The sequence below is a fragment of the Lutjanus erythropterus genome, chromosome 10, assembly GCF_056507025.1.
Source record: "Lutjanus erythropterus isolate fLutEry1 chromosome 10, fLutEry1.hap2, whole genome shotgun sequence".
NCBI classification, from domain to species: domain Eukaryota; kingdom Metazoa; phylum Chordata; class Actinopteri; order Lutjaniformes; family Lutjanidae; genus Lutjanus; species Lutjanus erythropterus.
In genome coordinates, this window is record NC_139326.1 from 41988941 (window position 1) to 42016716 (window position 27776).

At 39.6% G+C, this 27776-nt stretch overlaps 1 protein-coding gene across 4 annotated transcripts; it reads left to right on the forward strand.

The window, feature by feature from the left end:
• Positions 1 to 247: 247 nt before the first annotated feature.
• Positions 248 to 27394, forward strand: ydjc (YdjC chitooligosaccharide deacetylase homolog). 4 transcript variants are annotated; one of them, XM_084729370.1, is made up of 7 exons: positions 2028 to 2045; positions 2124 to 2209; positions 13180 to 13355; positions 18383 to 18542; positions 19984 to 20083; positions 22451 to 22628; positions 26839 to 27394. In XM_084729370.1, the coding sequence occupies exons 2-7, from the start codon at positions 2204 to 2206 to the stop codon at positions 27182 to 27184; spliced, it is 966 nt and encodes a 321-aa protein (XP_084585496.1). In that variant the 5' UTR covers positions 2028 to 2045; positions 2124 to 2203; the 3' UTR covers positions 27185 to 27394. The 4 variants fall into 4 exon arrangements, with proteins under 4 accessions (XP_084585499.1, XP_084585497.1, XP_084585496.1 ...); XM_084729373.1 differs by lacking the exons at positions 2028 to 2045; positions 2124 to 2209 and adding an exon at positions 248 to 472; XM_084729371.1 differs by lacking the exons at positions 2028 to 2045; positions 2124 to 2209 and adding an exon at positions 943 to 1065.
• The last annotated feature ends 382 nt before the right edge of the window (positions 27395 to 27776 follow it).

Sequence of the window (27776 nt, forward strand, 5' to 3'; positions counted from 1 at the left end):
GGTTTAATCTGTTATTTGTCTTCACTCCGCTATGAAATTACCAATGAGATGCAGCATCCAATCAGTAAATAAGGGAGTGTGTCAGCCAGTCAAAAGACTTCCGTGAAGGCTGCTCACGTGTATACTCGCTCCTACGAGGTCGCCCCTTCGCTTCTCGATCCTAGCTCCTCCGAGCCGAAACAAGAGACTTGGGACGTACCGAGAGTCAGTTACCACGGTAACTAGAGTTTAAATTATCTGTCTTTCTGAAATGGAAAAAACACAGTTCCCCTCATCTCAGATACAACAACAAGTTTTCACTAAACCTGCTTTCTGAAACATGGCCATGCACGTCCTGGATCCAGTGTAAACAATACTCTAAGCGCCCATGACGTGGAACACCTGAGGGAACAGAGCCACCTGTACACTTGCATACATGTCACACGCAGTCAGTGCTGAGCTGTGCGTTCACTAGGGCTGCTGACGGTTGAAGGTATGTTCACATTTAAAAAAACGCTGTTGGTAAATGTGATCATGGTGAGATAGACAATGTATGATGAGGTCATGAAGCTTGTGACATTTTGACGTTTAAGCATGTTTTTCTGGAGACTGACTGGTAAATAGGATGGTTAATGTTCCGTGAACAGTTCTACACGTGGTGGTTAACGTTTCTTCCCACGGTATCCTGGAATAAAACAAACTTTTCGAACGGATCTTCACTTCACATTTCTGAAAAAAAGAGAATGATAACTACGATGTTCGTAATAAGATATCTAAAAGCGTTATAAAATGTACAGTATTTAAAAACATACATACATTTAACGGAAGATTCGCCTACATCATATTTTGATAACTTTTTTTTTTTTTTTTTATGAAAAAACTGCGGTCCTCTTATTTTGAAGTTTTTCTGCCCGCTGGGTGCATTCAGCGTCAGGAGACGCCGTGTTTTCTCCAGCAGAGGGCGTCGTGTTAAAGTCAACTCCAGCCTGCCCGGTGCGGTATAATCGGAAGTGGAGTTGATTTCCACCGTATCTGAGTGTGTGTGTGGCAGTGGACATATATGGACAGGCGTGAGTGATACAATGGGTAAGACTGAGTTTGATTTGACTAAGATGGCATAGTGTTGTTGTAGTATGAGCCAGAAGGGCGAACCTGTCTGTGCTCTTACAGCAGAGACGACATGTACCGGATTAACTGTAGTTAAGGGCAGATGTGTCGTAACCAGGAAATAAGCTTTATTACTCTGTGTGATTCATTTGACGGTGTCTTTCGAAACATTAACGTTACCATAGAACCAGTTTGTAGGTACATTAATTTTGTTTCGACAAATGAAATGCAAGTATAAGTCTTTATTATGAAAACAGCATTCATTGTCTGGACAAATAAACACAACAGAACCAAGTTATCGGCTGAATGGAAACATTGGACAACGTGTCATCACCACAGTCACTCCTGAACGTTATATAATGGCCGTAGTATCTTCCTACTACTGTAGTAGAAGGAAAGACACCAGTAATGATTAGTAATATAGAATTTTATTTAATACATTTCATTTCATTGCAGAAATCCCTCCGTGGAGGGTTGGCCAACACAGTGTGTGGTAGGCTACCACAGAGTGCAGCTGTTGCAATCAATCTGAAAGAGAAAAAAAAAAAAAAAAAGCAGACTTTAAAGGGATAGTTCACCCAAAAATGAAAATTCAGTCAATATGTACTTGATTTCATGCCAACTGAGGGTCAGTTTTATTTTGTGCTGCTGGAGTTTCACAGTGTTGCAGAATCTCTTAAGTAATGGAAGTTAATGGTGACCACAAAAAATGAACAAACAAAAAATGACTGGAAACAAAAAATGACTGGAAAAAATAAACATAAAATGCCTCCATACTGCTTGTCTGGTGTAATCCAAGTCTCCTGAAGTCACGACATGCCATTTGCACACTGTCACACCACACACACCCAGTTCAGACAGTGTGCACAGCATGTGAATGTGGCTCCACATTCAGGCTAAAAACATGGTCAGCTTGGCACGTTGGGGCTTCAGGAGACTTGGATTACACCAGATGAGCAGTATGGAGGCATTTCATGATTTTGGTCTGTTGTTTTTTTACATTTGAAAACCGGTCACCATTCACTTCCATTGTTTAGGAGATTCTACAATGCCGTTTTCCTGTGAAACTCCAGCAGTGTTTTGTGGACTAAAAAACTAAACTTTACCATCAATCGGCATGTGGGTGAGTAGATAATGAGTGAATTTTCATTTTTGGGTGATCTATCCCAGTAATCCTAGGGTGATCCTAGTTTATGTATATATCAGTGGTGGTAAGAAAATATTACTTAATTACAAGTAAAAGTACTGGTGTTAGAAAAATACTTAAGTAAAAGTACTAAAAGCTACTTAGAGTATTAGTTACTTTTTAAGTGGTTTCTGTTTCTTCAAATCTTCACTTTAAGTTACTCTAAACTCCTCTGTTCTGCTCTGTGGTCACAGTGACCTCTCCAGCAAGGGTTCACAATTTATGCATTTTCCATAATCAGTAGTTGAAAGTGCTAATAGCCAATTCATCATTGGAAATTTTTAAGATACAAAACACATATTTCTGTTTTTTTTTTTTTCTTATTTTCAGTTTTTTCTTGTCATTTTTATTTGAAGTTTAAGTTTACTTATTCAACAAATGGCTCCACCAGATAAAACTCAAATAAAGTGTAATTACTGCCATCTCTAGACTATTGACTAATATCTATGTATACCTTTTTAATTGGTTAAATTCTTAACAGTGATTAGCGATTAATCATTAGCATCCATGCCCCAGTGCTGCTGCTGAAGTGTTTTTTTGTTTTTTTGTTTTTTGTCCATACATCGCTTTCATTGGTCTGTTTGCAATTAGATACCCTTATTGGCTGCAAAGATGCAGACCACAAGATTTTGATATCATTCAAATTGTACTCAGCACTCAATTCTGATTTTAAAAGTAACTAAGTAGATTACATCTTGTAATGCATACTTAAGTATGAGTAAAAGCACAGACTTGAAAATCTACTCATAAAAGTCTGAGTACTCAAAAAGCTACTTAATTACATTAACTTGAGTATTTGTAATTTGATACTTCCACCCCTGGTATATATATTATAGTCTGTGTAAATAATATTGTCAATATAAATTTTTTAACTTCCTAAAATCAGTATTGGCATTTGCCCCAATCCAATGTCGGTCTGGCCCTTCTATATTGTTAAAAAACGTGTTGTATATCTCTGGTCAAACATTTTGTCAGGTTCACACTACTCATCCAGACTAGGATGTACAATGTTGCACCTTGGGAGTTGGGGGTTTTGTTGTGGATATTGGGGTGTTATTTGAAATTTTTTAAAATATATTTATTCAGATTTTTCACTGAAATTTTGAGGTGCTGATCTTGTTGAGTTTGTTGTTGATACAATTGATCTGAAAATAGATGAGTATCCTCAGCCTCATTTCAAGAAGGTGTATGAACTGAGTTCAGTAGGGTTTATCTACTATTAAACCCCTGGCAGAGTAAAGCTGAGTATTACTATATTAGGTACAATAGTAGTACCAATACTAGTGCCTTTAAAGTGATACAGATACCAATAGAGTACTTGACTTGATACCTTTTTTGTTTCTACTTTATTTACTCCCCATCATGTGAATGGAAGCATTCCTAAAATAATCATCACTTTGCACATTTATTTTTATCAGGTACTGCCTGTGTGTAGTATAGTCACATTTTGGTGGCATCTCGGCACGCTGACCTTAAACACTCCACTGCTCTCGACTTCACCACACACTGTATATGTTGGAGCCAGTAGTGGGCCAGTCACTCATCACATTAAATCGAAGAGCTCTTGTGGTGATTGGCTGCAAGAAAAAAACACAACAAATCATCAACAAACAAATCACTTTGGTTTTTTTTTCTAGATCTGCATACATAAGGGTCAACTGCTGCTATTGTTTGACTGGAGAAGTTTCAGTACTACTTCGTACTAGAGTATTTTGGTTGGTACCTTAAAGGTATTGAGTAGCAATACCCATCCATATGCTGATATATTTGCATCCTTTGTGAGGTTTCATATTACTTGGGAAAGAAGAAACTACCAACTAAACTACTATAAAACCTGACTGACTGGTTTTAAATGCCAGGAGAAATACCTGTCTGGCAACACCCTAACAAAACATAAATCTGTATTAAAAAAAAAGGAACCTCAAAATTCAAACTGTCAAAATTGGGTGTATTATTTCTTAAAACTGGATGGTATTGTGTCAGATTTTGGGTCTAAATCTGTTCTTTCTGTGTGGAGTCTTCCCATGTTTCTTTAGCTGCTCCATTGTCCAACAGTGCAGAGGCATTCAAGGTGAATTAAAATTCAGTTCAGTTTCAATTTTATTTATTTGCATAGCACCAAATCTAGCCAAAGTTATCTCAGGGCACTTTTCAAATGCAACGGATTGAGACCATACTCTTTTTAAATTGAATGAATTATTCCCACCAAGAGCAAGTGGTGAGGTGACTGTGGTGAGGAAAAAAATCATTTTAACAGGCCAAAACCTCAAGCAGATCCAGGCTTTGTAATTAGGGTGGGGGCCATCTGGCACAACCAGAGAGGGAGGGGGGGGGGCAGGGGGAAAGAGAACATTAAGTAGCACAATCAAGTTTTTAAGTTTAAGATTCAAAGTAATAGTAATGGTAGCAGTAGTGGTGATAACACTAACAATAATTGTGATATTGATAATAATAGCAATAGTAGTGGGTCTACTCAAGCATCGGGGCTACACTGGGTGGCACAAATTTTGGTTACATCTTAAATCCAGCCCCCAAGACACAGTGAGATCTCAGGCACTACAAGTCCAAAAGAGTCCCTTCTGTCAGCTGATGCCGAGAGTTATTGATCAAACAACCTTAGACCAGCACCTCTTTCCACCCTCAATCAGAGTAAATTATTAAATTAACAAAACATACCTATCTGGAACATTGGGTGACTCAAACATGGATAATAACATCACTCAATGTGACATAGAGCTGGGTATTGATTCAGATTTCCCAAATCAATTCGATTCAATTCACAAGGGCCCAATTTGATTCGATTCGATTTGATTTCTATTTGGTTAGGGATATTTCAGTCACAATACTAGTTTTACTTGAATATGGAAGAGATTCTCAGAGAACTAATACTGTAAATAGTAGAAGAACCCTATAACTTGACACATTATTAAAAATATTGTTTACATTAATACAATACAAAGCAGTTACATTAATCATGTACATTGTATTAAACATGACCTGACCAAAACACTCAAATGTAATAATTTAAATCAAATCAAGTCACAGGGCAGGCAGTGTAAATAAAGTGGCTACAAAACCTTTGTAAACTGAGGACATTCACTTTGCTGCCTGTGACTGTCTCATAAACCTTTTGTGCAATATACTACAGTGGTTGCAATACAAACCTAACAACTGTTTCAGAGGAGAAACCAAAAGAGACAAACAACCATATAAATTAATAAATAATTAATAAATAAAAGTAAACAACCAGAAAGTAAAAAGGCTCTGAATTGTCTTATAGTGCAATAAGTCAGGTTTTTGGTACATGTTGGAAAAGACTTGTAAATTCTTGTGAACAGTAAACTTCAAGTATACAACAAGATACTGAAAAAGCCCTCTGTCTAACAAAATGTTTAGTGAAATTTTATATTGCTTTTCAGGCATTTTCATCCTGAACTCTGATTCTGTGTCTGATTTTTGTCAGACTGTCACTGCATTCAAAAAAATGACAAGAAAGCAACATCACACAAAAATATTTGACAAGGGCTCTGAAGTGCTTATGACAATAGTGTAATAAATCATGTTTTTGGAACATGTTAATGAAAAAGTCTTGTAAACCTCTAGGCATTAAACACAAACTGTCCATGAAATGAAAGTCCCTTCATGAGTGTGTTTTCTCACTTGTTGTAAGTTGTAAGTTGTTGACTGTAAGATTTTTCTGAAAGAAAAGGAGCTGATCTACATGTTGGAGTTAGGCAGCTCCTTTTTGCTGTAACAATATCGCCAGCGGTTGAGAACACTCTCTCGGATGGGACACTGGCCCCGGGTACACAGAGGTACCTCTGTACTAAATTGAGTAGGTGTGTGAAACAGCCGACATGCAACAGGTCCATCATGTCCACAGCACGCAGCCGTGTGGCTAGTTTCAATTGCCCTAGTCTGTAGGACATGAGACACGAGTTTCCAGTCATTGTCGATGTAGTGACCAGTAATGGTCAGGTGCGAATCCGTTGCTCTGGAAGTCCACCTATCACAGATCAGGGCGACTCTCGCTGAACAACACTCCTCACTTGGCGACGAGATCTCGCGATACAAGATATCTCGCGAGGCTGGTCACATGACTACTCTGGTTTAAACTGCAGGTCATACTACACACAGTAGAAAAGACATATTAAATTATCGATTTGGGGATTTTATGAATTGATATCAGGCCATGCACAGGAAAATCGATTCAGATCGATTAATCAATTTTTTTAAACTAAGCCCTAATGTGGCAAGCACACTCCTCCATATAGAAAACACGTGCACATACACATATTTACTAGGTTTGTGCCATTTTCTTGCACATTTTCTTTATATATTTATCGTATTTTACTTAAAGGTGCTATATACGACAGGTATATTTACCCTAGAGGTTGCTGTAGAGCACCAGCATCTCAGACCAAAACAAATGCATGCTTTGTTTTTTCAATAAAGTTAGGGGAAAAGTCTGGTCTGAACTCACACTGTCTCATCAAACTGTTAAACTAGGTAGTGCTAATCAAATATGGATCAAGATTATGTTACTACATTGTCTCTTATTTATTAATTTTTTTTTCAGAAATGTATTTTAGTTTAGTTGTAAAATAAAGTGCGAGTGATAATTTTAACCCAAAGCATGATCTTTTCCTTAGCATAACCAGGTGGTTTCTGTTTCTAAACCTACCCAGATCTTAAACAAAGCTTTGTTGCATTATAAACATCAATAGCGCAATCAGTATGGCCCAAAAATAACATAAAAATATAACAGTATCACAGGGTATCCTGCGATGATAACAAACAATATTCTTGACAATATTGTAAAATACAGAAAAATATTTTTGGTTTGGAATTCACAGTAGCTGTCGAGATCTCCTTGCAGGATTTTCATCTGTCATACTCAACTAGGTGCTTCTGCTTCTTGAGGTGGTGGAATTGTTTGTTGTATTGCCCCTTTTGCTGTTGCACTTCATACGTATTACTGTGGTTTATTGTACCTTCAACCTTATGTAATCAAACCACTTCTACACTTTGGAGCTAATAGCAATGTTACTTTCATTTCCAGCCCTGCTTGTTGCTGTGTGTTACAGTGTGACATCATTCTGTCAACAAATCATAATATTGCAGTGACCACAATATTTTTTTCTATCATGAAAAAAAATTCTCATGTAGGGTTGAAGGTATCATTCGGTCACTGACCACTGATCTACATGTCCGTGTTATTTTCCTATTAAACCTCTCAGTTAAGCAAACCCAAGATACTTGCCTGTTTTGGTAGCAGAGGTGTTTTCTTTCTATGGGCAACTGCCAGTGTGTTTCCAACAAGAGTAAATGTAACTAATTACAAATACTCAGAGTACTGTAATTAAGTAGTTTTTTTGGGCACTTGTATTTTTATGAGTAAATTTTCATGTCTGTACTTTTACTTGTACTTAAGTATGCATTACAAGATGTAATGCACTCAGTTACTTTTACAATCATAGTTGAGTACTGAGTATGAGTTGAAATAATATCGAAGACTGATGAAAACAAAGACATACAAAGAAAAACAACACAAAACACTACAGGTGCACACATTTGGAGTAAGGATGCTAATGATTAATCATTACTCCATTAATTGCTTGTAAGAAATTAACTGATTAACAATGTATTCATAGATATTTAATCAATAGACATGACAGTAATTGCACCTCATTTGGCATTGTGTTGTCTGGCAGAACCATTGTTGACTAAGGAAAATTAAACTTAAAATTAGAAAAAAGTGACCAAAAAAATTTTTAAATGGGGCAAAAAACACAGAAATTTGCAGCCGTAGTTTGAGGAGGTGATGGTGATGTCAGCAGTTAAAAGTAACAAATACTCTGAGTAGTTTTTGCAATGAATACTTTGTACTTTTACTTAAGCATTTACTTGTAACTGAGTAATATTTTAGCAATGTAACAGTACTTGTACCTAAGTAAAGATTTTCAGTACCAACAACAGCTATATCATCTTCCATCATGATGTTTCACTGTGGACATCGTCATACGCCAGTTGGGTAGAAATCGCCTAGCCCTAATCTCATGTATGATAAAACAATCTATTTTCAGAAAGTACTACTGACAAGCAGTTCAGATTGGAACAGGAAATCAGTGCATGTCACCACTGATGTGGGTGTAAGCTGACACTGTATACCTTTGTTACCTCTACTGGATTATGTTCTTTCTTTTCCTCAGTATTAGATCTCTTACTGGCACTATGGACACTGTTAACAGACAAACATAATTTCAAAATTCTGACAAATTTAGATCAAATTAATCAATGTATTAAAAACTAATAGTAGGCCTTTGAGCATACACTCTCAACATAAGTAACTACAGAGGACAGCTTCAGAGCATAAGTTCAGTGTTACATCCAGAAACAGCAGAAATACACATTCCACTCCTCTGTGCTCCACTATTGAACCTTGACTGTTTATGCAGACTCACAATTCTACTTATTCCTCACTTGTGTATGTCATCCTCCATGCTAAACCAGTAGTAAAGCCATCCATCTATTGTCTTCCGCTTATCCGGGGCCGGGTCACGGGGGCAGCAGTCTGAGCACGGATGCCCAGACTTACCTCTCTGGACTAGGGCTGGGCGGTATGACAACATTTTCATATCACATTTTTTTTTTAAAAATCATATCGGTTTCACAGTATTTGACGGTATTTTTTTTTTCATGCATCAGTGTTCTTACCCACATTTTCTTCTAATGAGAACAGAATTACTGCAGTTGATTGTCTTTAAATAGCCCATTTTACTGTCATAAGGATTGTTTTTTTGTCATGTCCAGACACGGGTAAAAGTATGACCCCTTCAAAGTATGGTTACCATCACATGGACAACTATACAATTAAATGTCCCCACCCACGCTAGTCGGCACCAGAAATACTAGTCGTTTAAAATATTTCAAAATGAAATATTTGTCAATATTTCATTCATGCATGATGCCAGTTATCTGTTGCCGCACGCCACTAGTCGGGGCTGTGGCTCTGTCAGACGGCAGCCCCTCTCGCCCAGCACATATGAACCAATTGCCATGGCAACACCAGATGTTTACATCAGCAAAGTCAGACAGATGAATGTAGACTGTGACAGAATAAGCTGATATATTTTCACTTGACTGGAGAAACGTGACCACATTAAGCACATACACAGACATAAACCTGCAAGTGGAGATGCTGCTGCTAGCACTGCTAACGTTAGAGGAGCAACGGCTCTACTCCGAGCTCCTCCCGGGTGACAGAGCTCCTCACCCTACCTCTAAGGGAGCGCCTCGCCACCCTGTGGAGGAAACTCATTTCAGCCGCTTGTATCCAAGATCTTGTTCTTTTGGTCATGACCCAAAGTTCATGACCATAGGTGAGGGTAGAAACGTAGATTGACGGGAAAATCGAGAGCCTCGCCTCTCGGCTCAGCTCCCTCTTTCCCACGACAGACCGGTGCAACAACCGCAATACTGCTGCCGCTGCACCAATCCATCTGTCAATCTCATGCTCCATCTTCCCCTCACTTGTAAACAAGACCCCAAGATACTTGAACTCCTCCACTTGAGGCAGGGACTCTTCTCCGACACGGAGGGAGCAAGCCACCTTTTTCCGGTCGAGAACCATGGCTTCGCACTTGGCTGCGAACTGCCCCAGTACATGCTGAAGGTCCTGGTTCAAAGGATCCAACAGGACAACATCATCCGCAAAAAGCAGAGATGAGATCCTGTGGCCCCCAAACCGGACTCCCGGCCCCTGGCTGCGCCTAGAAATTCTGTCCATAAAAATAATGAACAGAACCTGTGTGGACTGGTTGGGCAAACTCCCATGAACCCTCAAGCACCCTGCGGAGGGTATAGAGTTGGTCCAGTGTTCCACGACCAGGACGAAAACTGCATTGTTCCTCCTGGATTCCGAGGTTCGACTATCAGCTGAATTCTCATCTCCAGAACCTGGAATAGACTTTCCCGGGAGGCTGAGGAGTGTGATCCCCCTATAATTGGAGCACACCCTCCAGTCTCCCTTCTTGAATAGAGGGACCACCATCCTGGTCTGCCAGTCCAGAGGCACTGTCCCCAACTGCCACGCAATGTTGCAGAGGTGTGTCAACCAAGACAGCCCTACAACATCCAGAGACTTGAGGTACTCAGGGCAGATCTCATCCACCCCCAGTGCCTTGCCACTGAGGAGCTTCCGAACTACCTCAGTGACTTCAGCATGGGTGATGAATGAGTCAACCTCTGGGTCCCCAGCCTCTGCTTTCTCTACGGAAGGCATGTCAGTGGGATTGAGGAGCTCCTCAAAGTATTCCTTCCACCGTCCAACAATATCCCCAGTCGAAGTCAACAGCTCCCCACCACCACTGTAAACAGTGTTGGCAGGGTACTACTTCCCCCTTTTGAGGCGCCGGACGGTTTGCCAGAATCTCTTCGAGGCTGACCGGTAGTCCTCCTCCATGGCCTCCCCAAACTTTTCCCATACCCGTGTTTTTGCTTCTGCAACCGCCCGGGCCACAGCTTGCTTGGCCTGCTGGTACCTGTTGGTTGCCTCAGGAGTCCCACGAGCCAACCAAGCTCGATAAGACTCCTTCTTCAGCCTGACGGCATCCCTTACCTCCGGTGTCCACCACCGGGGATTGCCACTGCCTTATGGCCACAGCTCCAAATGGCCGTGTCAGCAAGGGAGGCAAAGAACATGGTACATTCAGACTCAATGTCCCCGGCCTCCCCCAGGATCTGGTCAAAGCTCTCCCGGAGGTGAGAGTTGAAGACCCCTCTGACAGAGGGTTCCAGTGTCCCCAATAAATGGTTCAAGATCAGGGATGTCTACGTCGCCCGGATTGGCGTTACCGGGGCCCCAACCTGGAGCCAGGCCTGGGGTTGGGGCTCACAGGCGAGTGCCTGGTGGCCAGCTCGGCCAGGTCCTGTGGGCATACAAATAAAAAAGATACACAAAATAACACAAAGCCCACTGCCAGAGACATACAGTACAATATCAGCCTCTCAAATACATGCAAGCATATTTTAGTTACTTCTAGGGGTGGGAATCTTTGGGCACCTGCCAATTCGATTACAATTACGATTCAGGGGCTACAATTCGATTATAAAACGATTATTGATGCATCTTTAATTTATGTATATTGATGCCCTTTTTCACCACACACATTTCTTTTTGTCTCAATGAATAAGCCTTCATCACTTGCAAATTTTAAAAACAGTGCGTTTGTAATAAGAAACAAGAGTTGAATTCATTTCCATTATATTTTATTGAACTAATCGAGTTACATGGCTTCTCATGTTTGTTGTGTTGCCAAAGTATTTTATTTTAGCACAACACAGCTTACATATAACGTGGCTCTTGTCCAGTTCGTTCCCGCTGTCGACGTTGTAGAAGCCGAAGTGTTTCCACACGTCTGCTTTTAAATTAGAAGGAGCTGTTTGGATCTCACGGCAAGGTGGCTGGCGGTCAACCATATTTGTTTTCCTCTGTGTGCGTGTCGGCGTGTGCGCTCCAGGTGCGCATCCCAAAGTGTCCCGGAGATGACGCGTATCACGCTTCTTAGTTCCGCATTATTTAGAACTTTCTGTATTACTTTAATTAACAGATTTAAATAATCGAAATTTGGACGTTTGTGAATCGATTCAGATTCGTCCACATCTGAATCGCGATGCATCTAAGAATCGGACAATTCCCCCACCCCTAGTTACTTCCCTACTATCAATCACAAGGACAATTGATCGATCACAGTCAACTCTATCACACTGTCACTCAGTATAATTATATACAAGGTACAAGGTTCATTTATTTATCATTTTACAGCAACACTGTTTTGTATAACCAGGTGTTAGTTGTACCCCCATTTATGCTACTCACAAAAACAACATCTACATACAAAACTATATTCATTGAATGGGTGAATAACTAACAAATCATAAAACAAGTCATGACTTAGAAACCACCTGAGCCAAACCAAGGAACCTGGACTAGACTGGTAAATTTAAGGTATTGACTAGACCCTGAACTGAGACCCAGACAAGGTCCTTTAGCTAAGTACTTTGAGTAGTCATGGAAATTTTCCTGATGAGTGAATTGTGCATCAGTGCAGTTTGCTGCATCAGTCAGGTTAAACTGAAATGTGTATCACAAAACAGCTAATTCAACCCAGTTTATAAAACATGAGCTGTGTCTGGCATTAGAGTAGGTCTTTTACTAATCAGAAGATGAGTGGTTTGATCCTCACCTCCTCTAGTCTGCATGTTGAAGTGTCCTTGACATTAAGTCTCGGTGAATGTGACATGTAGTTGTTAAAGTGTTTTGAGAAGTCAGTAGACTGACATATTGTATCATGACATAAGTGTGACATATTTCTTTCATAGTTATTTTTATCATCCTTGTAATAATCCAGTTGGCAGTGTGGAGTGAAATAAAAGTCTGGATGTGCAGTACACATATGCAAGCAAGAAATAATATGAGAGTTGAGTCAGCTGCTTTATATAAACAGATATTTGGCTAATTTTAAAAAAAGAGAGAATAAGGTATTGACTAATGGCTACTCTGGCTAAAATATTGATTGTTGGATGGCTAGGTTCTCTTTACTGTAGTAATGAATAGAATGGTAAATAGAGATGTATGTTTTATAATTTATTTATTTAAAGTATCCTCTCATTCACCTATTCACACATGCACTCACACACTGATAGCAGCAAACTACCATGGCACTGACCTAACCACTAGGAGAAATTTAGGTTCAGTGTCTTGCTCAGGAACACTTTGAGCTGTGAACAGGAGGAGTTGGGGATCCAATTATTTATTAATTAATTTGATAAATAGATAACCCACCTGTTGAGCCATTGCCAACCTTAGGATGAGTGTTAACCTGTTTTCTGTCTGTCCTCCACAGAGACCAGCAATAATGCCACAGCCCAGAATGATGCTGGTGGTGACGGGAGATGATTTTGGTTACTGTCCCAGGAGGAACCAGGGAATTGTAGACTGCTTCCTGGCTGGAGGCATTTCCAATGTGTCACTGCTGGTTAATGCATCTGCTGCCAAACAGGCAGCAGATCTGGCTAAAAGGTAGTGTAGGTGTTGAGTAAATACTCTTGTAATGTATATGTCAAATCCTTAGACACAGATCTGCTTTAACAACTAATAGTGATGTACTTGGCCCTGTATCCATTGGCTGTTTGGTGGTGTCACATAAGTGGCCAAACATCTACAGCATGATGTCACAATGAGACTCCTCCAGCTGAGCTCCACTTAAATTTGAAAACATTTAATACTTTATCTATCTAAGACAGTAAATGAGACATTTTGTTTGCAGTCTAAATCAAAGGAGCAAAAGTTTGTTTACTTGTGTCTTTGTGCCCCGGTGGTAAACAACTGACTTACATGATCAGCCATAGAAAAACTTTCCCTAACAATGGTGGGTCTAGAAAAAAATTAATTGGGGTCCAGACTGGTGCACATACTCAAAGAATTGGGCAAATTTGCAAAACATGTGAAAAGCAAGGATGGCTCAGTACCACTTATTCATATCCAATACGATACCAATCCAGTACCTTCTGTTTCCCTCTCTTAGATAACTTAAGCTATTAATAATACATTTGTATGGATGTATTTTTCCACCCCATCTAAAAAAAACATCATGTTCAACGTGAAACAAATATTCTACTGACATGAAAGAAGAAATACACAGCCCACCCCATGATTGTTATCAATTATGCTGCTTCTTTTTATTTAAACTTTCTCACATATGCAACTTTTGCAGCATTTTGGATTGGTTAGTACCTTTCAGACATTCAAAATGAAATTTAATAAATTGTACTCCACTGTTTTGCTTTTTTTTCTTCCTTGAGGCTAAAATAACCCCACCCAGCTGACATGACAGCGCCGCTGACAGGTCACTCACATTCAGCAGCTGTTCAAGTGACACATCTGTGTTACTGTGACACATCTATCTTTACAGCATGTTGATTAAAGTTTGGTTAAACATTTATGTGATAGTTGAGACTAATGGATTGTGTTGGATTATAGTCTTTTTTTCCCCCTGATATTTGATCCAGTGATTTTGGCCAGTATCTGACCAATACCAATATTGAATATCCATTAATCACATTCCGTGAAAAAAGATTTCAAATTTAAAGCCCTGCTTTTAGGAAATAAACTTTATATTATTAATAGTTTGTCATATTGTTTGATAGGGCTGGGTATCGATTCAGATTTCCCAAACTGATTTGATTCAAAAGGTCCCAATTCAATTTGATTCATGATTGGATTCAATTCAGTATCAATTTGGGGATATTTAAGTTGCAATACCAAACAATACCAGTTTTGTTGTCCCCTTTTGTATTCACAAAAGAAAAAATATATACAGCACTGTGCAAAAGTTTTGGGCAGGTGTGAAGAAATGCTGTAAAGCAAGAATGCTTTCAAAAATGTTAAATAGAATGAATCATTTATTTTTATCAATTTGAAGTGAAGTAAGCATAATATGTCTTTCATCTGCTGTACTAAGTTTCCTTGGTCGACCACTGCGTCTTCGGTCCTTAACATTGTCCGTTTCTTTGTGCTTCTTCAAAAGAGCTTGAACAGCACATCTTGAAATCCCAGTCTGCTTTGAAATCTTTATCTGGGAGAGATCCTGCTGATGCAGTAGAACTATCTTGTGTCTTGTTGCTGTGCTTAGTCTTGTCATGGTGTCTGACCTGTGACATCAAACTGTCTTCCACAACCTCACCTCGGTAGCAGAGTTTGTCTGTTCCTCACCCAGTTTTAAGCCTCCTACACAGCTGCTTCTGTGTCACTTAATGACTGTGTTTCAACCTACATATGAAACTGATTATCATTAGCACCTGTTTAATCTGGTTAATCACACACATGACTATGATCCTACATAATCCCTGACTTTGTGCAAGTGTACCTAGAAGAATCGATGCTGTTTTGAAGGCAAAGGGTGGTCATACCAAATTCTGATTTGATTTACATTTTTCTTCTGTTTGCTCACTTTGTAAATTGATAAATTGTAATCATCTATGCAGAGTCCTTCTATCCTGAGCCATGCACACCCCCTGCCATTATGTAACATTTGCAGTCAGGAGGGTCTTCTATTAAAGTTGAGTTGCAGTGAGCTCTCCACCAGGGTGGATATGTGAGATGTCCATGGCAGGCTCCCTGTGATGTTGATTCCCAGATAGGTGTTGTTTTTCTCAAAGTGATTAAAGACTGAGTGCAGGGCAGTGGATCCTCTGTGGATCTGTTGGTTGTGGATGCAAACTGGTGAGGGTCCACGATGGCTGGGATGCTGTTTTTTGTGCTGAAGAACCAGTTTCTCAAAGCACTTCATCAGAATGGGGCTTGGTGCCACAGGGTGGTAGTGACTTAGATTAGACACTGTAGACTTTATAGGCACAGGGATGATTTTGGTTGTCTTGAAGCAGGTGAGAACACTCGCCTGTAACAGTGATACTGTATGTCCATAATAATATCTACTAGTTGGTTGGCTTGGGGTGTGTATCTCACTGACTGAGACCGATTTGATTCATATCTCAATAAATGTTTAATGATATGATATAACATGAAATTTTTAAATGGCAAATGATTCGGTTTGATGCAATTCAGTTCTGTTACGATACAATATGATATGATGCAATACAAGATAATGCAATGTGTGAATCTTTACATTTTCATTCAACTAATACTACATTTGTAGAGTGCTATTAGTTGCAAAAAGACATCCTGAGTTTTACTAAATATAGTAACATTAGAGACAGAGAGTGTTACGTGCCACAGTGTCTGTGTGGTGCTGTGATCTCCTGTGCCCAGATTCTGCCCCTCCCCCGCTTGCAGATTGCAGTGATTGGCATCAGGTGCAGCTGCTCTGCAATCAGGACCTGGTGCTTAAAAGCCTGGAGAGTGCAGCCGATCAGGGCCAGTGGGCCATTCGGCAGACTACAGTCTGCTAGTCTGTAGTCTAATCCTGCAGCAGCAGGTTAAACTACTTGTGGCGATCGACAAGTGCTTTGCTAGCGCGCTCAGCTAATGAAGTCACTTGTCTTTGTGTTTCATGTGTCTTGTTTACCTCATGGTTGGCAAGGGCACTCGTTTGGGCACCTTTGCTAGTCCCGCCAGCTAGCAAAGGCACTAGTTAATGTTCTGTGTTTGTGTTCTTGTTAGCCTCCGTGGCTAGCATGGACATTTGCTGTCTTTTGTGTGTGAGTGTGTTTAATTTAGTAGGTTAAGTTAACCCTTTTGTTAGTTTAATTTGTTAACTAAATTTGACACACATTTGTTAATAAATGAACTTTTGTTTACATCCTTGTCTCAGTTCTCCTTCCTTCCTTTATCTCCCGGGTAAATTTATTTAATGTTGCACCCCTCATCCCCTAGCCCAGTATTTCCCAATCCTGGTCCTCAGGGTCCACTGTCCTGCATGTTTTAGATGTTTCTCTGCTCCAACACACCTGATTCACATGATCAGCTCGTCATCAAGCCTCTGCAGAAGCCTGACAACAACCTTAACATTTGAATCAGGTGTGTTGGAGCAGAGAAACATCTAAAACATGCAGGACAGTGGGCCCTGAGGACCAGGATTGGGAAACACTGCCCTAGCCCAACTTGGGGTCGTAACAGAGAGAAAGAGACATTACAGTGGTGTTAACATCTTATTATGAGTCTCATGTGTAAATGAGATCATGTAGCCTAAATGAGAATCTGTGAACAAACTTTAAAACTGTTTAAAATATCAGTATTTTTGCAGAAAGATGATGTGCTGCTCTGTTTCATATGAAGAGTGCTGTGGTTTTGATTAGTGTGGAGGAACAGTAATGCTCTGTGTTACCTGCTCTCACAGTGACATGACGTCTCTGTGGGTCAGACTCGTGGATCTGTACTCTGCTGTCAGACACGTTTTGCATAGATGATTTGCAGCAGAGTTTATCCTCTTTCTTATAAAACCCAATCTTCTTGTACACTTGGGCATTATGGAAGTTTGGTGGTGTGACGCAGTACAATGTCACCTCTGTCGCTGTTGTGCATATTGCATATCTGCATATTTTTTTTGTTGTTTTTAGTAACAGCCAGGGATGTTATCAGGCCCTGCAGCTTTACTCATATTCGCCCTCAGATTTTTCTCACATCCTCTGTGGATACTGACAGAGGCTGGTGCTCCTGGGGCAGACTTTACAGCTGACTGATGATGATCAGCTCATCAGCTCAGCCCTCTGCAGAAGCCTGACAACAGCCTGATCATTTGAATCAGGTGTGTTGGAGCAGGGAAACATCTAAAACATGCAGGACAGGGGTCCCTGAGGACCAGGGTTGGGCACCACTGCTCTACAGTCTGTGCTGATACTCTGCTTCCTTCATGCCAGCTTCAGTCTTGCTCTGGTGGTGTTATGTGCTTCCATGTCTGCTGACCAAAAGACTGCTTTTTTTGCTCTGGATAGAGCCCTCACCTCCACATTGAACACATTTTCTGATGTATGTTGTCATTGTTGATGCATGTTCCTCAAAATTGATGGCAAGCTAGAGGAGCAGGTCAGTGTGGTCTGATTGACCTTATTATGGATGGGGGAGGGCTTTGCAGCATGATCCATTGTACTTGTTCCACTGGTGGGGATGTAGACCTGCTAGTGGAATTTAGTTATTATCACTTTAGTTATCTATAATTAAGTACCGTTTGTAACTCCAAACAGCAATCAACAACATTTAGGTTTTCACATACATACATTGTCATTTCTAGGCAAATGTCTTTTTTTTCCCTGGATCTTTGGTCTTTTCATTTTTCATACATTAGTACTATACAGGAAAATCTAACTGATAGATGTGGGAATGGTTCCAATGTAAATGTGATGAAGAATAGCATATCCTGAAATGGAAATTTACAATGTAAAGTAAAAAATGGTATGCTAAAAATACTAGTATTCTGGCTGTGAAAAAAACAAAAGGTATACTGGGTAATTTCTAAGATATTACTAGGTGCTTGCTATAAAACATTATGATGTGGCTATGTTGTTTGAAGTGGTTCTTGGTAGGTGCCAGGGTTTTTCACTAATCACACTTGTCAGACATTTATAGCCAACATCACATGATTTCCTTGTCAGGCACAGCATCCCCATCGGCCTCCATGCAAATCTGTCAGAGGGCATTCCAGCCTGTCAGAGCCTCCACCAGGTCTCCACACTGATAAACCAGCGGGGTTTCTTCCATGGGAAGATGGGTTTCCGTCAGGCACTGGAGGAAGGTCAGCTCAGCATGAAACAGGTACACTGCACCAAAGCCATAGTCATGTTGTACGCATGTGTTAATGAGCCTGTAGACTTGCACCTGACTCATCCTGATTTGGGTTTCTGCTTCTCCTTAAAAAGTCTAAAATCCAGGCCTTTTAGGCCTCATAATGTCTTTTTTATTTTGACGAGTCTTAGAAATTGATTGAATTATGAAGTTAAGATTACTTTTATAAAGCTGCATTAATTTCAATTTGTTTGGGGCAAAATTTGTATTAAACGCTCTGTAATAACTACCAAATGAAACCAGCAGTGACCCAATAACCGCTAATACAAACTGTTCTTGTCGTTTTTTTTCCAGTATGGATGTGAAATCGGTCTTAAAATGGTCTTTAAAGGTCTTAAAATTAATTTGCTGAAACCAACAGAAACCTTGAATGAATACAAAACAGTAAACTGAGTTAACTTTTCACCAAACTTGCTCAGTCTTCTGAGAAACAAAAGGAAACACTTTTCAGGAAAAATATATTAAAGATTTTAAGTTAGAAAAATCACCATCCCTTAAAATGCAATGTAAAATAAAATAAAACATAAAATGCCCCCGTACTGCTTGTCTGGTGTAATCCTAGTCTCCTAAAGTCCCAACATGCCAAGCTGACTTGAAAGATGTCATTTGTACCATTTTTTTAAACTTTTTTTGTACCAAGTGTTCTCTGTAGACTTGGAGCCATTTTCACCTGCGCGTGCATATAGTCTGAACTGGGTGTGTGTGGTGTGACTGTGTGGTAGGATTACACCAGATGAGCAGAATGGAGGCATTTTATGTTTGTTTTTTTTTATTGGGGTGTTTGTGGAGTGTTTTTCGTTTTGAAAACTGGTCACCATTCTCGTCCATTGTTTGGGAGATTCTGTGACACTGTTTTCCTCTGAAACTTCAGCAGTGTTTTGCACACTAACAAAATAAACCCAACCTTCATTCAGCATGAGCATGAGTAGATGATGACTGAGTTTTCATTTTTATCCCTTTAAACAACAACTTTGGCTCGGGCTCACTTAAGATGGACTGACATTTAAGGCCTGTTTCAGACATGTGGTGCAGAGACAAAAAACACTTTATTGTGCATCCCTGTATAGAATTATTGCTGCACTGCAAAATAAAAATGCAAAATTTCACTGCACCACAGGAAGTGTACCGACCCATGAGTTTTCCATCCTGATACACACAGCTTTGTATTAGGTCTCAGACAGACTAGATTATTGCCCAATTATCAGGTGGACAAACAGACTGCTGTGAGCCAGATGAAATTAGCACTGTGTAGGTGGATGCATCTCTGATGCACGTCATCCCTGTTTATTTGATTGTAGTTTAATCTGTAGCTAAATTAGAGTAATAATTGTAAAAGTCACTTGCTTTACTGTACATAAAAATTAACTTTTCTTCATTACACTAACCTCCAGGTGTGTGTTTTTCCTCTCAGGTGGAGCTGGAGTTGAGAGCCCAGGTCAGGCTCTTCAGAGAGCTCACAGGGCACTTCCCCCACCACATGGATGGACATCAACACGTCCATGTACTGCCAGGTAATGCAAAGTCAATCTTTTTTTTTTTTTTTTAAATGCATACTGTTGCTATTATACGCTCATCCACAGATGCCCACTCAACAAGCTTGCATTTCTCAACTAATTAAGACAGCCAGAATAAGTTTCAGTTCAATCCAATTCATTAAATATTTATTGTACCCGGAGGGCAGGGAAATGTACTGTACATACAACAACATCAAAACAGCTATCAATAAGTAACAAGACACATAGTGTACATATGGCAGCAGCAAAGACACTATAAACACTAAGAAAGCAACAAAAGCAAACATTGCATTTACAAAGTGCAATCAGTAAACATAGACTGTACAAAATACAACAAAAAAGATGGACTATAATTCACAGTTAATGGCAGTACTTGGAGCTTCCAAGTCTATACCTCTGTCCAGAGGACAGGTGGTACTCCTTCCACTGGTACTTTTGGCTGCACTGAGTCAATCCATGACACACTGGTTTACATTTCTATTACCATTTATGTTGTGCTGAGCCTCACCTGATATGTACCTACTCTGGAGTGAGGCCAAAGTGAGCCCGACCCGCTTCCAAGCAGTGCAGTGACGTGCCTCCTTTTGTCCCCCCTCAGATTAGCGAGTGTTGTTATGCTCAGCTCATATCCAGGAGAGCAGAGAGAAAGATGCTTCTTAAAGTCTCTTTATGTTCAGCTCTCAGTACTTTTGTACCTTCTAACAAAATGTTTATGATTTGAAATGTAGTTTATCTTCTGTGTCGCTGTTTTCCCTTTCAGGTATCTGCTTTATTTTACTGTGTCATATTCACTTTCAGCTGTTTTGGAGTCATTAGTAAGTTACTGCTGATAAAACCCCCAAATGAAAAGATTTCCTGTTTGTGTTGTTCCTGTTTCCTGTTTTAGTCTTTGAATAACAAAACAATACAGGACTTTTATCACGAAGAACTTAAAGAAACCCTGTTCATCCCAGAGACGTATAGGTGAGGTTTATCCACCACTTTATAGCCACTCAACTCGAGCCTCCTCAAGCTCATCTTCAGTTGAAAGACACACCTTCAAGCAGGTAGTCCTGTTGCAAATGGAAATGCAAACCCCTGCCATGCTGGGCTGATGTGCCAAGTCAAACCAAATCAAGCCAGGCCAGCTCTGTGTATGGAAAGGGGCCAAGGGTAGCATGAGTCAGCCAAAATGGAGGTAGCCTCTCTGACCACTACCCCTTTTCCATATAAGTATGCTAGCTTGTCTTGACTTGGTTTGACGCAGCATGTCAATCCAGCGTGGCAGGGATTTGCATTTCCATTACAACAGGTCTATTTGGTTGAAAGTGTGTCTTAAACACATCATTTCCTATACATTCTTCACAATAAATTAGAATTTTGTTATTTAAACACTTTTATTATGAAGCAGCAATATCAGGAAATGTTCAGTTTTCATCAGCAGTAACTCAACATGACAAACATGAAACAGTAAACACGCCGGGGATGTCGTCACAGGTTGGCCACAGTGGATGAGACATAACTGCAGCCTACTTTGAGACGGGTCTGGTGCTTTGGCCACAGTCCCGAGAGGGTCCATCTCAGGCACAACTTGGCACAACTCAGTGTGTTAAAAGTGGTAATGGAAATGCCCCACAGGCATCTCCTTACACAGAGAGGAGAACCTGTGCTGGGACACACCCAAATTTTAGAGCAGGCGTTTATCACTCTGTATTTTTGTCTCACTCCTCACTTTAAGATTCCCAATCCAGCAAATCGGGTAAAAAGTTCAAATTGATTCAATAAAGATCTATAAACCAGGGTCATTAAAGGTCCACATTAAAGGAGTTTAGTTTTCTCACTAAAATAAAGTGTTTGTTGTGCTCTGGCATGGATGGTGTTTGTATTATCTTGCCATTGCAGTTTGTCATCAATAATTATGCTGGAGTATCTGTAGGTGCTAACAGTCTTAACTGTATTGTCTGCTATGATAGTCTGAGATTGAGGAGGTGGATTTTTTTCTTGAATCAGTCAGCATGTCCCTCGTTTGCTTTGAGTTAAACATAAAAGCAACTTTGTCTTAAACTTGTGTATAATGTTACTAAAAACAAACTATATCTCTGCAATATAAGATATTTTCCATACAAGAGGAATGCAAAACATTATGTTATTATTCCTCATATTAGAACACAACTTTATCCTTGATTAAGTGTTTCTTTTCAAATGTTTCTAAATTGTTCTTTATGACAAACTCTTTATGATGAAGAACTTTCCATCAGTTGATGCATTGTTTTAAATTTAAATTTCAAATTTATGAAATAATATCTATTAACCAATAAAACTTCAGGGCTAAAGTAACCAGTGAGGTGAGACAGAGTATTCATGTGGTGGTTGTGTTTCTTGCAGAGGTGCGTGAGGTGTTTGCACAGGTCCTGTCAGATCTCAGGATTCCATATACTCGTGTTCCAGTGGAGACAGGTTTACACAGCTGCCCATGGCTCCCTGCACACCTCCAAAGATTCTACACACAGGTGGAGAAGGATGCTCTGGACTCCATCCCTGTTTTCACACGCTATGGAATCAGGTCTGTTGGTCAGTGTTTGTATGTGTGTGGTAGAATTGGGGGGTTGACAGTCCATCCATGGGCAATTGGCGATATTTCCCACCCCCCTGCCGCTCAAGCAGCTACATTCAGTATGTTTCAATACAAGCATTACTCAATGATTGATTGCCATGCTGACATTTGATGATAATGATAACAATTTAGATATCACTGCTGATTAGTAAAGCTCATAATGAAACAGTGTACAACATGCTTCACAATAAAGAATTAAATGGAAAGAGAATAAACATAGTAATAAAATGATGTCAATAAAAAGAATGATAAATGTTACTGTAGTAGCAGTATGTCTTGTATATTTTGACACTGTGCAGGGTGAATGTGAGTGACTTAATCTGATCTGATTTAGTGGGATTCAGATATTCATCCATCTGCACATCTGTGTGCCACATGTACATGATAAAATAATGTCTATAGCTGTGCCTCATTTCTATACCTCACACCAAGTTTAAGCAGGTTTTGAGCATGTGGTGTGTTCACGCTAAAAAAAATAGATGCATGAAGTTATCAGTTGAAACACAAACGAACACATGTTCCAAGAGAACATCTGTGTAGCTCAGGAGCAGCCTAGTTACATTTTGTTTAGTCACAATATGACTTCAGGTGATAACTTCATAAAAGGACAGTAACAAGTGATATAACAAAACAAGACAAGTGACAAAGGCAAAATACATGAAATTCAATAATGAAAAGGTATGCCAGAATAAGACCAGTATCCCATATAACATGTGGAGCATCGGGCATCTTTAACCAACCACTTTATTAAATGGAGACTGAATTATTCAAGCAAACATTAACTTATTGTAAGATTAGTTCTTATCAGAGTTTAACAAAACTTGATTGAATATGAATAAATCCAGATTTAAAATTAAGCAGTGCCCTGTTGTACAATTAAAAAAAAAAAAAATTCAAATTTAGTAATGTAAGCTAAAATTAGATTTTTATCAATATAGAGATGCTTGCTTAAAATTAAAATGAATAACAAATAAATTTGAGTGTTCTCAGGACCTAGTAAGTATAAAAGGGAGACAACAGCCCAGTGAGAGAGAAAAAAAGAGACTGACTAGCAACAACTGGCAAATTGTTTGAAAGGAGCAGCTGGAGTGGAAAGAAAGAAAAGACGCTGCATCATAAATCTCAGCTCGGTTGAGTCTGTCCTTTAACTTTCTTGGCTCATTCCATCTCAAAAAGGTAGCCATTTTAAAAGTATAAAGTTAATACTGGATTACATGTTAAATTGAAGTTTTGGTGCAACAGAATTAAATTGAATCCAGGTTTAGATTAAGAGCTAAATTGAGGATTCAGCAGAGACTTAAAACTAATCTTTCTTTATTTGAAACTAGTTTAAAAGTTTCGTGTAACACACTTTAAAAAAAAAAATTAAACCATGAATTATTTGTGTTTAAAATGAATCGTTGTTGGTGCAACTCAGCCATAGTTCTACTGTTACCATGCAACAATGTACAACAAGGCACTGGTGATAAAACCCACAAGCCTCTTTAAGCCTCTGCATGGTGAAAGATATGAGGAATTATGTTTTCAGGTTGTCCATACATCCGTCTGTCCGTCCCATTCTGGTGATATCTCGCAATATCTCAGGAATGCCTTGAGGGACTTTCTTTAAATTCAGCACAAAATTCCAGTTGGACTCAATGATGAACTGATTACATTTTTGGAGGTCAAAGGTCAAGGTCATTGTGATATTGCATCCAGCCCTGTTGTTGTGAATGTAATATCTCAGGAACACATGGATGAAATTTCTTAAAATTTGGCACAAACGTGCACTTGGACTAACAGATAAACCAGGAGTATTCAACTAAAATTCAAAGAGGTCCAGTTAGAGAAAATTTCCTAAAGCAAAGGTCCGGAACATCATAATGTCTAACTTGTGTTATGAGAGTGATATATACTGAAGTAGTGTAGTAGTTGTATCAACGTGTATATCAGGGGTGTCAAACTCATTTTAGTTCAGGGGCCACATACAGACCAATTTGATCTCAAGTGGGCTGGACCAGTAAAATTAAAGCATAATCTATCGATTATTCTGCCGATTAATCGAGTAATCAGATAAGAAATATTGCGTGTTCTGCATTTTTTCCTATTACATTACTTTTGCTTTTGCTAAAAGTAAAGGTAGTAATGTTTGCAGAAACCACAAACAGAAGATGGAACTAACTCTTTTAACTGAAACAGTCACCAGAATGTTTTGTTCATATGTTAAAATCACAACATTTTTCTTCTGGAGCAGGACAGACACTCCCAGACCCCCAGAGGACAGGGGACTGGTTTACTAACATGCCACCTTTTTCTCCTCTTATGAGTTTGCAGGTCTGTATTTAGTCATCAAAAAATAACAATAAGAATACCATTAAAGTTACAAAAACAGCAATAAAAATGTTGATTTTTCAAAAAAGGAAACAATAACATGCAAAATATTTAAATTGTAAATTAAGTAAAAACACTAATACCACAATGAAAAAATACAGTAAGTGAGTATTTTTTCCATCACAGCAGGTCAGTGATCAGTGTTTCAGTGACTCTCTGTGGATCAGTGAATAGTGTTTTATTTATGGCGGCCTGCCACATTAAAAACATCGACACCATGACATGATTTTCTATTTTTGGAGCTGCGCACCTTTTTCAGGCGTGTCTAGAAGGTAACTCTTTATTTGCACAATTCTCATGAGATTTGTGTTCGTTATTTCTACTAAAATAGTCAAACTCGCGCAATCTTTCGCGGGTCTAGGGTTCCCTTCTAGACACGACCCTCTCTGTCTCTCTGTCAAACTAATGACAGCAGACTGTCTGTAAACAGTACGATGTTACACTCTGCAGTGTTTTACACAAAGACTTTATTTGTGTGGACACCCAGGTTTGGTTTGTCACCAATTTTGGCATTTTTATTTTTTAATCAGTCCAAGAGGACAACAGTATCAGTGATTGATTAGTGATCAGTCTGCCCTCCTCTCCTCCCTCACCTGTTCACTCTGCTGTGAGAAGATCTGAAAGTTTCTCACAGGGAAACACAGACTCTCCTTTTTTATGTATAGGCCTCCTTATACAGTTGTTTAATTTTATAAGTGCATCTGGTTGGTGTCGATGTCATTAACCATCACGTTAGTTTCTGTTGTAATAAACTCCATCATTAACAACAGTCTCCTCCACACGCAGCTTCTCTGCAGTTGGTCTGTGTGTTTCCTGATCAGCTAAACCAGCAGCAGAAAGACTAGAAAAGTTGCACCAGTTAAAATAGAAGCATCCCGTCAAAATTTAAAATCTCTTAATAATTTATTGGTTATAGGTCCGGGTCCGTATAGGATGGCGTGTGGGTCCGGACTTGGACCACGGTCCGCCAGTTAGAGACCCCTAAAATAAACTGAATTTCACAGATTCACAATTTCACAAAAAATGAGTTTTCCCATCACTCAGGAATTCATATGCTAATTTTGACAAAATTTCACACAAATATCTCACATAATGTGATGAGGTGATGACATAAGGTCATAGGTCAGCTTCACTGTGACATCATAATGTTCCACTATCAGTCCTCTGTCCTCCTCTGTAAAAAAAAAAAAAAAAAAATCTCAAAATATGACATCACTGTATTGACATGTAGGATTCCAGGGAATAATTTCCAGTGAGAAACATGCTGACTTTGATTTTACCAAAAATCTCCTCCAAAGTCATCGCCACATATGAGTCTTGACAGACATGCAGGTAAAGTGCAACTTGATTGGCCAGTGGAGGCATACAGCTGAGAGGCAGTAATTGTAGTTAAACATAGTATTAACAATATCATATCAATGTGAACCCCCAGATATTTGTCAGAATTTCAACCTGCTGGTGTTGAGAACCGAAAACTGGGGTGAGAATTGATAATGCTGCTCTTTCCTTTTCAATACCTACAGTATTTCATTGATCTTACTAAATTTAAGGTTCAAGTAATTAACAACCCACCAGCTGACAAATCTGTCACCCTGGTCTCTATAAGTCTGCTCCAGCATAAAGTATAAAGTATTAGTGTGTTGGTATGTGTTTTATAAAATGTTTATCTAGATCAGTGCTTGTCAGTCAGCTGCTATAGTGAGTGCCTGGATATATTCCTTGCATTAGTCCTGCACGGTCTGTGGCAGACAAAAACTTATCAGGGTGTAAATGTGTTCCATGTCCACAGGTGGCCAGACGTCTACCTGGGACTGACCACCATGGGCCAGAACATGTCCGTCCCTAACCTGCAGCGAGCCCTCAGCCATGCCCTGGCTGCAGGGCCATCAGGCACTATCTCCAGCAGTGCATCAGGCTCTAATCAGCCTGTGATCACAGCAGAGCTCATGGTCCACCCAGGTTACCCGAGTCACCCTCAAGAAGGAGGCTGTGGAGAGGGCCCAGATGACTTTTCCCAGTCAGCTGACAGACAGCATGAGCTGAATATTCTCAGTGACCCATCACTGCTAGCTCTCTACAGCCAGGAAGGAGTACAGCTCTGTGCCTTCAAAGACCTCTTGACTACTGCTGTCTAAAACTGGCAAATATCTGTGTAAACTGTAGAGAGCCAAAGTGAAACCTAATGGCCCAGCTTCTGCTCTACAAGTAAAAAAACTAATTTAGAGTCACAGTGACTTATTAGATTAGTAACACAATTTAGTATAAATCCACCCTTCAACATAACCCTGAACAGTATGTAATCACTCACTGGGGACTGGGTCACTCACACAATATTTCTAGAAAGGGATGGGTTTTAAAAAAAAAAAAACAACAACAACACAATGTAATATTGTTTCTGACATTTTTTTAGTTTTAAACTGACTTTAATGAATACCATTTCCCATAAGCCCAAGGCAGGTTAAACTTATGAAGTTGTCTCTCTCAATGGCACCTTTTTCCTTTTTGGTTGGACCACAACACCGCAGGGCCAGTGCTATAAAATCTGTCTCTGACTCACTGAGTGATTGATGATCATTTGTCACTTGAGTGTTTGAGTTTCACCATTCCCCATTTTCCCCATCAGGCTGCAGGTCGCCGGTCAACACTAGTGAACCAGATAGTAAATGTTCTCTAATGACTAAAACGTTTGATGGTATTCACTTTTTTGAGGTGTGTCACTTTCAGCGC

What these genes read in the sequence shown, in the direction of transcription:
- ydjc (XM_084729370.1), top strand. An exon ending in GCAGCAGATCTGGCTAAAAG is followed by an intron (nt 13,356 to 18,382) that starts GTAGTGTAGGTG and finishes TTTCCTTGTCAG; the next exon opens with GCACAGCATCCCCATCGGCC. An exon ending in GTCAGCTCAGCATGAAACAG is followed by an intron (nt 18,543 to 19,983) that starts GTACACTGCACC and finishes TTTTCCTCTCAG; the next exon opens with GTGGAGCTGGAGTTGAGAGC.